Here is a 12,726-nt window from a genome sequence, read left to right on the forward strand (position 1 = left end):
TCCAACAGACCAACTCTGCTTCTAACTTGCCTACAGAGGACATCACAATGATGCAGCCCTTTGCCCACAGGATGTGTACACTCTACTGTCTCCTGGAGACTTTAGTTTTATTCTTTCTTGCTGTTTTGCTCCAATAAAATAAATCTTATATTACTTTAAGGCTACATTTTGTCATTTTTGTTAAGAAACATAATGCTGTTGCACTGGGTAGCTGGACATGCTGGCCAGCCACACAGACTAGTTAAAAAAAAAAAATCAGTGCTCTAACAGTTTGACCCCATCATCAAGAATCAGCCAAGCAGCACCACACCTGTATTCAGCCCCTTTTGGCTTTAACTCTCACTCTGCACTGTAGTCAAACATGGCGGTTTGAGACTGCAGAAATGTGGCCTGTGTGTGTGTCTACCCTGCAATCCGCAGTGTGACTATCCTAGGTTAGCAGGATGCAATTACAATAGCAGTGAAGCTGCCATGCTGGGTTAGCTGCTCCAGGGCATACACATGGTCTCAGGTGAGGCTGATAACTCAGCCAGGTGGCTGTTGTGGCTTCACAGCTATCACTACAGCATGTAGATATACCCTGGGGCAGAGGTGGGGAACCTCCAGAGTGCAGCCCAGATCTGGCCCCTGCTTCATTTCATGCAGTCCACAGCAAGTCTCCATGCCACAGGCCAGAATTCCTCAAGCCTTGGCACCGACACCACACCTCCAGCAGGGCTGGAGCATGAGTGGCAATCTGAGAAGCTCCATGCTCTGTCCTCACTGGCAGGCACTGCCCCCACAGCCTCCACTGGCCAAGAGGGCAATGTGCAGAGCCACCTCCCTTTCCCAAGGGCCACAGGGTCATGCTAGCCACTTCCAAGTACAGGAGCTGCCAGAGGTAAGCGCTCCAACACCACCTCCTGTACTGCCAACACCCTGGTCCAGTTCTCACCTTCTTCTGCACCCTAACTCCCATCCAGAATCTGATCCCCCACACCAACCTCCTGCCCTGAGTCCCCTCCCACACCACAAACCCCTTGGACCCAGCCCAGAGCCCCCTCCTGCACCCAACCCCATCCTCCCAAGACCCACTCCAGAGTCTGCACCCCCAGTCAGAGTCCTCATCTCCTCCCACACCCCAACCCTCTGCTCCAGCCTGTAGCCCCTTCTGCATACTGAAGGCCTCATTTTGACTCTAACCCTGTTATAGGGTTACCGTCTTTCCCGATTGAACACTATTGGTGTGAATGGTCAGGAAAGTTGGCAACCCTAATCCTACAACCTAGGTGGAAGCCCTGAGTCTTTTCTGTGTGTCCCCCATGACTGTTTTTCTCTGGGGATGAGTGGCCCCTGGTATGGTTCTGCACCCCCTGCCCCAAGGTGTTCAAATACCCAAAAACCATAGTTTTCACCTTGACTGTGAACAAAAACAGAGATAAACCTTAGAGATGCCAAGTCATCAAGAGGAGGTGTGGTGAGAGCCATCCTGGGTTCTCTTGACTCAAACCCAGTAGGGATTCAGAGGATTTCTTGGGGTCCTCAATAATTCTCTTTAAATAAGAGCCAGGTGCAGCACTGATCAAACCTGCTTGATGATTTTGATAAAAATAAACCCCAAAAGCTACATACAGCCTATGGCAGTTCATTGATTGGACCCATTTCTGCTGCTGTCAGCAATGAAAACAGCCCTCTCCATCAAATCACAGACTGACAGAGGAGGCGTGAGATCGGGAACAACCCAAGCATTGCTAGCTCCAGGACACTGATTAGCAATGAGAAGAGTACAGGGTATCGATATACAAGCATTCATATTGACCCTAGATAATGCACTTCAGCATAGCACAACCCCAACCCTCCTCTTCCCACCCCCAGTATGACTTGGTTGGCAGCTAAGGTGAGATTAAATACAGTAAATCCTTGAAATGTTAGATTTTGAGTGGGCTTAACTTGCTTTAACCAGCATTAACCTCAACTCAAAATCCCGTTTCTCCTGGCCCTGCGTGGGCCCAATTCAACCCCCATCCAACCCCTTGTAGCCCCAGTTCAACCTCCTCCCCCCGGCATCCTGGATCACTACCCCCTTGCATGGCTCTGGCTCAACTCCACCGCCTGCAGCCCTAACCCACCCCAGGCTTAGACCCCTAGCCAGCTCTCATGGCCCCAACCCACACCAGGCTTAGTCCTCCCCAACTACCCTCCCCCAACCCCAGGGCTTACCTTTCAAAAGGAGCTGCAGGTGCTCCTCCTGCTTTCCCAACTGCAGAATGTGCATTCCACAGGGGAAAAAAGCCACCCCCAAGTTACACGAAATTCGAGTTGAGCAAGGGCGTGTGGGACACAACCCTCGCATAACTCAATGGACTGCTGTAGAATCACACCCTGAAAAGGGGCCTCACCAGGATCATCAAATCCTAAAGACTCCAGCTGAGGCACATCTACATTGGGATAAAAAGACCCAGAGCACAGCTGCAGCTAGGCAGCAGAGCTTACCCCGGTTCAGGCTGCAGGCCTGTAAAATCAGTGTAGAAATACAAATTCACATGGCTGCTGAGCCCAGGCTCCAGCCCAAGTCTGAAAGTCTACAGTGCAGAGTTACCGCCTTTCAGCCTGAGCCCTGTCGTGTCAATTGACCCAGGCTCTGGGACTCAGTTTGCTGCTATTTTTAATTACAGTGTAGATGCAGCATAAAAACCAGCAACGAAGGGTCCTGTGGCACCTTATAGACTAACAGAAAAGTTTAGAGCACGAGCTTTCGTGTTGTTAGTCTATAAGGTGCCACAGGACCCTTGGTTGCTGCTACAGATCCAGACTAACACGGCTACCCCTCTGACACATAAAAACAGAACCTCTTCCAGGAATGAGGTGGTCTGAGACTATAGACTTCCCCAGGAATCAAAGATCATCCCAAACCTCATCTCTTTCTACTCCAACTGGAAGATACATTTCTCTTTAACCTGCCTTCTGTAGAATAAATACAGAGCAGTGTGTACGTTTAAAACAACAAACCTAATATCTTGCCAAACAAGTCATTCCACTCCATATGCTGCTTCTTCTGGGGAGAGAATGAAAGAACAAACTCCATGCGAAAGATGAGTACTCACGCTTCTGAATGCACTTTTGAAAAGCAGTCAGATTCTAGGGTGATGGGCACACTACAGCCCGGTGAGAGACTATTTAAGCCCAACTACATAGCCCACCCTTCCCTCACTCACTCCCACATTGTTTCTTGCTTTTTTATCCTGCTTCCATCCACAAAAACATTAGATACCACAAATCCTGCAAGAAAGACCCATTTCCCTGTGCTACTAAAGCCACCAAGAATGGGTAGTTAATATATAAATGGAATCCAGACATAACTTTTACCACTAAAAGAACAAAATAAAATAAATCTTGCTTAAGCCATGTAAAAATACTTTAACTCCTGTCAGCTGATAGGAATAAGGGGATTTTGATGTTGACAGGGTCCTTTCAAAAAGGACCCGTGTAGACGAGCTGTGGGAAAGCAAACAATGGCACTTTGCAAGTGCCGCAGACAGCAGCATGCTCATGAGGCACCAAATATTCATTTCAGCGCATCACTAGCATTCTTCAATTTGGCCATAGGCATGACCATCTCAAAGCTTTTTGTAAGTGTAGATACGGCCAATGATGAGAGATTTCGTGTTTTTCTTCAAGTTCCTACTGTCTGATGCTTTGCCCATCCACCCCTACTGTACCAACATACATTTTACCCACTCCCACTATTATAGCAGTAGGCCCATCCTTCTGCTAGCTTCCAGGCACAGAGCTTACCTCTAAACCAGCGTAATTCATTCCAACATAGCGTGGGATGAGGCTGCCTTTACAAACAACTGTAGCATTGAGATTTGTACCCAAGGGGTCACTCTTCTTTGGCTGTTGGAGGAGGAGACAAAACCACAGGATGGAATGAGTGGTAGACTACAAAACAAGAAGTGTTATATATACAAACAGTCTGGGCTGTGGCGTGGTGGCACAGAGCTGCCATAACTGACAATAAAACAACAACTGATAATTAAAGCTCCTGGTCCCCTGGAGCCTTTCCAGTAAGATCAATAGAATAAATCTCTCTCCTTCTGAATTTAAATATTTAATAATTTGCATGTACAATGGCGATTGACTTCCTGATACTTCTTGAGAAATGGAGAAGAGGAAACCCAGTTGTGCTAACAGAGAGGGGTGCGAATTACTGGATGGCATAAAGTGAGTTTGTCAGGCCTGTGATAGGACAGGGTTTCTGGGCACAGCTAGGGAAATCAATCCAGGGTAGCTTTGCTTAAAAACCGGGCTACTCACAGCCCTAGGCTGGGATTTCTCTCACTGAGGCAAATCCAACATCCACCACAGCACTTCTGCCAGCCCCTTGGCCGAGCCAGAAGCTGCACAAGCAAACCCACAGGCTTCTCAGCTGCTGCAACAGCCCAGACCAACAACCTCCAAATTCAGGTCAGGGGCTCTTAAGCCTGTTTTACTCAACACCAAGATTCCTCGGGGCCCCAAAGGCTACAGCCCAGTTCCTGGCCAATATATAACTGGATCTTGCCCAAATCACCAAGCTCACCAGTCCTTTAGATCTAAATATTTAAAGATTTATTAATAAAGAAAGAAAGAACAGGGTTAGAGAGAAGAACGGTTAAAGCAATACTTTACATACATCAGTCATAACTACTGATGCAGGCCAGCAGGGTTATTTGCACTTTCTTGAAAGAGTCTCAGTTCATTTCGGTTACATAGATTTAGTTATTGGAGCACTGTAGATCTGGCCTGCTGGAATCCACATGTTGGGACACGGACCCTTGGCGTCCAAAAGACAAAAGATCCAAGATGGATACTGCTATGTCCACACCATCCTTTCTGTTCTTGTGTTCAGGGACAAAGCCCTTTCTTCTTCCCAAAGTCCCTGGAGGGTCTGCCCCCACCTGACTCAGGTAGGCTGTTGTGGCGAACTGGCATTGGATGAATTCCATGAGAGAGTCTCAAATTTTTGAGATGGGCCTGTTCCTTTGCCTCAATCGAGGTCACCTGACCAGTGGACTGCACTACATTGACAAGTACCAAGCCTCTGAGATGTGGATTTGACTGTCTGAGCCTTTGTTTATAAACCATTCATCCTGGATGTGGCTGAGTTCACACCTCCTATTGTGAAGCTTTGCACTGAAATATCTTCTAATACAGCTACATAGCTAAAAATCTATAGCTACCTAAGTACGTGATCCAGACGTGTGAGTAGCATATATAAATGTAAGGCTTCATTAGTTTCATTAGGCACCTTAGACGGTCCCCCAGCACAATATTTGGGGCCAATAGCCACAATGGGCATTAAAATGGCTTCCAGACCCAATACAAAAATCTGGTCACATGAAAAGGCCACACTTCCACCAAGAGTTACTGTGAAATGTAAATAATTGGGACCTTCCTGCCAGTTTTTCAAACAACTAAGCATGGTACCCACATTTTTCAGTGTTGTATTAAAACACACATGGCAGGGAGTCTGCAATGGGTCTGAAAATGGAAACAAGGCTCATTTGAAAGGAAAACAGTATGATTCCTTGATGGTGGTGTAAACATCTGATATTTCAGAGGATGCAACTTTAACTCACAAAAAATGTTTGAATGGCACTTGTGTGAGGCTATCCTTTTTAGAGATGGATATCTCTTGGTTAGAAGGGAGGACATGTTGAAGCACAAGACTTCTCTGTGTTTAGGTGGCTAATATTCAGCTTTATTCAATTCAATAAGGCAACAGATGAACCAAACTGGACACTAGTAAAACCAGGTCCAGCAAGGCTGCTTGATGCAGCTAACTCTAGTATTTTATACCCTTACACAAACAAGGCCAGTGTCAGAGGCAATTAGTTAAAGAATTGTAAATCACTTTCCAAAGAGAAACCGCTATCCGCAAGGAAAAACAGGTACAAGGGAGCTGGATCCCCAACTCCAAACAGTTCATTAATGCATTCCATAGAGCTCACCCTCCCAGCCATTCCCAAACAGGACAAGGAAAGGATAGGCTCCTGCGTGCGTGCACACACAAGGGATGTGAAATGGCGTCTATACAAGATGGCTTCCACAGACAAGAGGTGGGACGTCAGAGTGCCAACCCCATTTCTGACGTTTACTATCTATGCAACCTCAGACAAGGTTATTTATTGGACCATCTCTAGGCACATCTATAGCACACTGTCAGGAATGTTAGTTGCTGTGTTGTCTCAACAGCAACCTAGTAATACACCAAGAATTCACACTCATAAATGGTCTCAGAAGCGCAAAGACAATATCACCAGTAGTAGTCCGGCTTTGAGTACGGCTAAGCACTACATGACCTTTTCCTGTGCCAGTTCTCACTACGAGGTGAGCAGAGATCCCTGGTTCATCATCTCAAGTGATATAAAGAGTCCTCTCCTTGATGCACTAAGAAATCTTTGTTACGGCTACGCCCACGTGCCCAGCCCCTTGAATGCCCCACCCTCACAATAATCTAGCAACAGCTTTCACCCCTAGCCTAGTAACTAAGTGCTCAGCCTCAACACCTCTGGCCAAAACACCAAAGTTGCCAGCAGGAAAGCACAGGAAGGCTGTGTCTACACTATAGGATAAATTTGAATGAGGCAGTTATTGCCATATTACCACGTGACTGTCTTCCCTGTAAATATGATTAGCTCAAATTAGGGAGCACTAATATTGATCTAATATTGCTCTCATAATATCATAGAATCATAGAACACTAGGACCGGAAGGGGCCTCGAGAGGCCATCGAGTCCAGTCCCCTGCCCCGACGGCAGGACTGACCACTATCTACACCATCCCTGATAGACATCTATCTAATCTGTTCTTAAATATCTCCAGCGAGGGAGATTCCACAACCTCCCTTGGCAACTTATTCCAGTACTTGACCACCCTGACAGTTATGAACTTTTTCCTAATGCCCAACCTAAACTTCCCTTGCTGCAGCTTAAGTCCATTGCCTCTTGTTCTCTCCTCAGAGGCCAAGAAGAACAAGTTTTCTCCCTCCTTCTTATGACACCCTTTAAGATATCTGAAAACCGCTATCATGTCCCCCCTCAATCTTCTCTTTTCCAAGCTAAACAAGCCCAATTCTTCCAGCCTTTCTTCATAAGTCATGTTCTCCAGACCTTTTATCATTCTAGTTGCTCTTCTCTGGACCTTCTCTAATTTCTCCACATATTTCTTGAATTGGGGTGCCCAGAACTGGACACAATATTCCAGCTGAGGCCTAACCAGCGCAGAGTAGAGCGGTAGAATGATTTCTCGTGTCTCGTTCACAACACACCTGCTAATGCATCCCAGAATCATGTTTGCTTTTTTTGCAACAGCACCACACTGTTGACTCATATTTAACTTGTGATCTACTAGAACCCCTAGATCCCTTTCTGCTGTACTCTTTCCTAGACAGTCTTTTCCCATTCTGTATGTGTGAAACAGATTATTCCTTCCTAAGTGCAGCACCTTACATTTATCTTTATTAAACTTCATCCTGTTTACTTCAGCCCATTCTCCAATTTATCTAGATCATTCTCAATTTTGACCCTATCCTCCAAGGTAGTTGCAACCCCTCCCAGCTTGGTATCATCTGAAAACTTAATAAGCGTACTTTCTATGCCAATATCCAAATCATTAATGAAGATATTGAACAGAACTGGTCCCAAAACAGACTCCTGCGGAACCCCACTTGTTATGCTTTTCCAGCAGGATTGAGCACCATTAACTACTCCTCTCTGGGTACAATTAGCTAGCCATTTATGCACCCACCTTATTGCAGCCCCATTTAAGTTGGACTTGCCTAGTTTGTTGATAAGAATATTATGCGAGACCGTATCAAATGCTTTACTAAAGTCTAGGTATACCACATCCACTGCTTCTCCCTTATCTACGAGTCTCGTTATCGTGTCAAAAAATGCTATCAGGTTGGTTTGACATGATTTGTTTTTTTACAAAACCATGCTGGCTGTTCCCTATCACTTTACTACCTTCCAAGTGCTTGCAGATGACTTCCTTAACTACCTGCTCCATTACCTTTCCTGGCACTGAAGTTAAGCTGACTGGCCTGTAATTTCCTGGGTTGTTGTTATTCCCCTTTTTGTAGATGGGCACTATATTTGCCCTCTTCCAGTTTTCTGGAATCTCTCCTGTCTCCCATGACTTTCCAAAAATGAGAGCTAACGGCTCAGCTACCTCCTCTATCAGCTCCTTGAGGATTCCAGGATGCATTTCATCAGGCCCTGGTGACTTGCAGACATCTAATTTTTCCAAATGGTTTTTAACTTGTTCTTTTTTTATTTCAAAAACTAACTCTACCCCTTTTCTACCAGCATTCACTATGTCAGGCATTCCTTCAGACTTCTCTGTGAAGACCGAAACAAAGAAGTCATTAAGCATCTCTGCCATTTCCAAGTTCCCCGTTACTGTTTCTCCCTCCTCATCGAGCAATGGCCCTACCCTGCCCCTGGTCTTCCTCTTGTTTCTAGTATATTTGTAAAAGGCCTTCTTGTTACCCTTTATGCCTGTAGCTAGTTGGAGCTCATTTTGTGCCTTAGCCTTTCTAATTTTACTCCTGCATTCCTATGTTCATTCTTTGTAATTTGTCCTAGTTTCCATTTTTTATAGGATTCCTTTTTTAGTTTGAGATCATGCAGGATCTCCTTGTTAAGCCAAGACGGTCTTTGCCCGTATTTACTATCTTTCCTACATAGGGGAATAGCTTGTTTTGGGGCCCTTAATAATGTCTCTTTGAAAAACTGCCGACTCTCCTCAGTTGTTTTTCACCTCAGTTTTTCCTCCCATGGGATCTTACCTACCAGCTCTCTGAGTTTACCAAAATCTGCCTTCCTGAAATCCATCATCTCTATTTTGCTATTTTCCCTCCTACCAGTCCTTAGAATTGTGAATTCTATGATTTCATGATCACTTTCACCCAAGCAGGCTCCCACATTCAAATTCTCGACCAAGTCCTCCTTATTTGTTAAAATCAAATCCATAACAGTTTCTCCCCTTGTGGCTTTTTCAACTTTTTGGAATAAAAAATTGTCTCCAATGCAGTCTAAGAACTTACTGGATAGTCTGTGCCCCGCTGTATTAGTGTCCCAGCATATATCTGGATAGTTAAAGTCCCCCATCACCACCAAATCCTGAGCTCTGGATGATTTTGTTAGTTTAAAAAAAGCATCATCCACCTCTTCCACCTGGTTAGGTGGCCTGTAATAGACTCCTAACAGGACATCACCCTTGTTTTTTACCCCTTTTAAACTAACCCACAGACTCTCAACACGTCCATCTCCTATGTCCATCTCCACCTCAGTCCAAGTGTGTACATTTTTTATACATAAGGCAACACCTCCCCCCTTTTTTCCCTGTCTATCTTTCCTGACCAGGCTGTAGCCTTCAATACCAACATTCCAATCATGTGTATTATCCCACCAAGTTTCTGTGATGCCAATGATATCATAGTTGTATTTATTTATTAGCACTTCCAGTTCTTCCTGCTTATTACCCATACTTCTTGCATTGGTATATAGGCATCTTAGATATTGATTTGAACTTTCCCCCCAGTTTTTTCCTGGCCCTCTTTTTTACTCTGACATTGTTGCCCATGCTCCCTCCTACTTCCAACCCATCTCCCAGGTTTCCATGTTCTCCACTTACCTGCGGGCTTTGCTCCCCTGTCCCCGGCAAACCTAGTTTAAAGCCCTCCTCACCAGGTTAGCAAGTCTGTGTCCGAATATGGTCTTTCCCCTCCTCGAAAGGTGAACACCATCTCTGCCTAGCAGTCCCTCCTGAAATAGCATCCCGTGGTCAAAGAAACCAAAGCCTTCCCGGCGACACCATCCACGCAGCCAGGCATTCACCTCTAGGATGCACCTGTCTCTGCCTGGGCCCCTACCCGCAACAGGAAGGATTGAAGAGAATACCACCTGCGCCCCAAACCCCTTCACCCGTGCCCCCAGAGCCCTGTAGTCACTCTTGACCTGCTCAGCATTACACCTCACAGTATCATTAGTGCCCACATGGATGAGAAGCATGGGATAGTAGTCTGAGGGCCAGAAAATCCTCGACAATGCCTCTGTAACATCTCGGATACAGGCCCCAGGCAGGCAGCATACCTCCCGAGACAAACTGGGGCCCGTATCCGATCCATATATCGTTGGAACTGGGTGGGTGTAGTGTCAAGTTCGAATTTAAAATGTCAAATAAAGGCCAATGTGGAAGCGCCAAGTCTTTGAATTGAATTTATTAGCCTCCAAAAGTGTCCTGTATGCATCCCACAAAGCTATGTGGTTACCCACTAGATATGGCCGCTTCCTTCTCTGCTGTTCTCCATCCAGGTGTGCACGAAGAAGGTCACAGGAAGCCTTAGAAATTTTGATTAAATTTGAATTTGAATCATCAGCACCCAGGAATGCAAATATAAAGGGTGTATACAATGAAAAATTCTTTTATCCGTTGCATCGCACCTCATCAGCAGCCAGCACACTGCATCAGTAGCAATCGCATCAGCAGCCATTTCCTGCAATCATGAGCACTCAGGGTAGTGATCTGCCTAGCAGTTCACAGGCTTGCAAGAGAGCTCCAGAATGGATCCATCAGGAGATTCTTGATCTTCTTGCACTTTGGGGAGACAAATAAGTGGCAAGGAGACTTTACGTGGCCAAGAGAAATGCAGTAATCTATGATCACCTGTCACGTGAGATGACTGCCAGAAGTTACTCCAGGGACTCTACACAATGCTGGGTGAAGGTAATAGAACACTGTCTGGCCTATCACAGACTCCAGGAATCCAATCAGCCGTCAGAGTGTGATGGAGTGGGGGATACCTGTGTGTATGTGAGTGACTCACAGAGGGTGTGGGGCTCCTGCTGAGGGTAACCTTGATGACCAGCTAACACCTTTGTACTGCAGACAAAGGAGGAGGTGGAGCCTGAGGGGTTTGAATTGGAACTGGGAGTTGGGAAGCAGTTAGTCTGGGCTGGGAGAGAGAGAGAGACAAAGGAGGGGGCAAGGCCCCAGCTCTGGGGGCCCCTCGGGGCCTCCTCTCCCCAGCATGGATTGGACTGGCTGTCTCTGCCTGCTGTACTGACTCCTCTGTACGATGCTGTGTCCTGTTGGCTAATAAACCTGCTGTTTTCCTGCTGAGTGAGAGACTCTCCTGCCTGCGGACAGGGTGCAGAGCTTGGGGGACCCCAGAACCCCATCACACTGGTGTCAGAAGTGGGATGTTCTGCACCCTGAGGATGGAGCATCCAGCAGTAAGTGACCGGGGCCCCGGAAGAAGTGGGGCCTGCGAGACCCAGGTGTGCTGAACGGCAGTGAGGTGCAGCTCCCCAAGGCGGAGGGGCCTGCGGCCGAACCCAAGCAACTGCGGTCGTGGTTCTCGAGAGGGGGTGTCACACCCGAGCAGGGGTTACTCCTGGGAATCTGTTGGAGTTGGTCCCAGAAGGTGGAGGGGCTGAGGGCCCAACCCCCAGAAAACAAGTGACCCACAAGGAGGCTGACGATGAATGAGTTCTTCCCAAGACAGTGTGCTCATGGTCCTTGAGAGCGGGTGTCACACTGAAGAAGGGGTTCCTCTGAGAGTCTGTTGGAGTTGGTCCCAGAGGGCAGAGGGGCCTACGGCCTAACCCCGGGGAGCTTGTGACCCGCAAGGAGCCTGGCACACTGAAGGGATTCTTCCAGGAAGCGTGGGGTGCAGAGGGCATCAGCCTGAGAGCCTGCAACCACGCTCAGCAACTCCGCTGTGAAGTGGCAGCACCTGGAAACCGAATCGAGATTAAAGAAGCTGGACAAGGCAGCGTGGATGTGCAGTGGCAGAGCTGAGGGTTAAGGAGAATCCTGCAGAGGTGAGCCCGGATCGGGGCAGGGAACCCTGGACTGCCTGGAGCTCTGAACCGAGTGGCCTGCCACAGCTCAAGGAGGGAAGGAGCGATTCCAACCCATCATCTACTAGTGGCCAAGACAGACCTGCGAAGAGTTTTCCAGGCCTGGGCCAAGGAAGGTGCCTGTGTGTCTGTGCAGGAAAGCAGCTGATCCACTGGGAATGGCAAGTTGTCTGTGAGAGAAGCTGCTTCACCTTCTGTGTGTGTGTGGAGACCAGCCGGGGGGCTGGGACAAAGGAGAGAGTGTCTCCCATTGTCTGCCTGTGTTGAACAGCAGCAGCAGCCTGGGGAGAGAGCAGAGCCTGCGTTTGGAAAAGGTGCCAATGAGGAAACTAGCCCATTGTCTGAGGAGGATTCCTCAGCCTAGGGTGGCTGGAGAAGGATCCACCAGAAAAGAGCGTTCCAGGTGTGTCTCTGAATCCAGCCATGGGGGCTGGAGCAGAGGGAATGGCTCTGGGATGGGCAGTGGTATCCCTGCTAAGGACACTGGTCCTTGGTGCAAGAAAAGTGCTTCTGCTTCTGGGGAAGCGAATCCTTTGCCTGAGCCCGTGGGGGCTCCAGATGGAGCCAAGATCCCAGAGCTGGATCTGAGGGCAGCTGAAGCCCAGATGGGAAGTGGGCCTACCTCTGTGTCTCTCAGGGGGGATGATGCTTTAACTCGGTCTAATCCAGTTAGGATCATCAGGGAATCCCAGAGACCAGACGATTCTGGTACTTGTTCTTTGCCTGATGCTGAGGTGTTACTGGGAGGGGGTGAGAGGACTCTGTCCTACCAGAGTCATCCTCTCGCCAGGACACAAGAACAGATGGGCAATGGAGTTATGTTGACTGATGAAGA

At 47.5% G+C, this 12,726-nt stretch overlaps 1 protein-coding gene across 1 annotated transcript in view; it reads right to left on the reverse strand.

The window, feature by feature from the left end:
• Positions 1-12,726, reverse strand: part of CCDC33 (coiled-coil domain containing 33) — a 305,981-nt gene that overhangs the window by 203,879 nt on the left and 89,376 nt on the right. Inside the window, 1 exon segment of the mRNA XM_075006670.1 lies at positions 3,775-3,876. Within this exon segment, the coding sequence (XP_074862771.1) occupies positions 3,775-3,876 (102 nt within the window).

Source organism: Carettochelys insculpta, chromosome 12, assembly GCF_033958435.1.
Source record: "Carettochelys insculpta isolate YL-2023 chromosome 12, ASM3395843v1, whole genome shotgun sequence".
Lineage (NCBI taxonomy): Eukaryota > Metazoa > Chordata > Testudines > Carettochelyidae > Carettochelys > Carettochelys insculpta.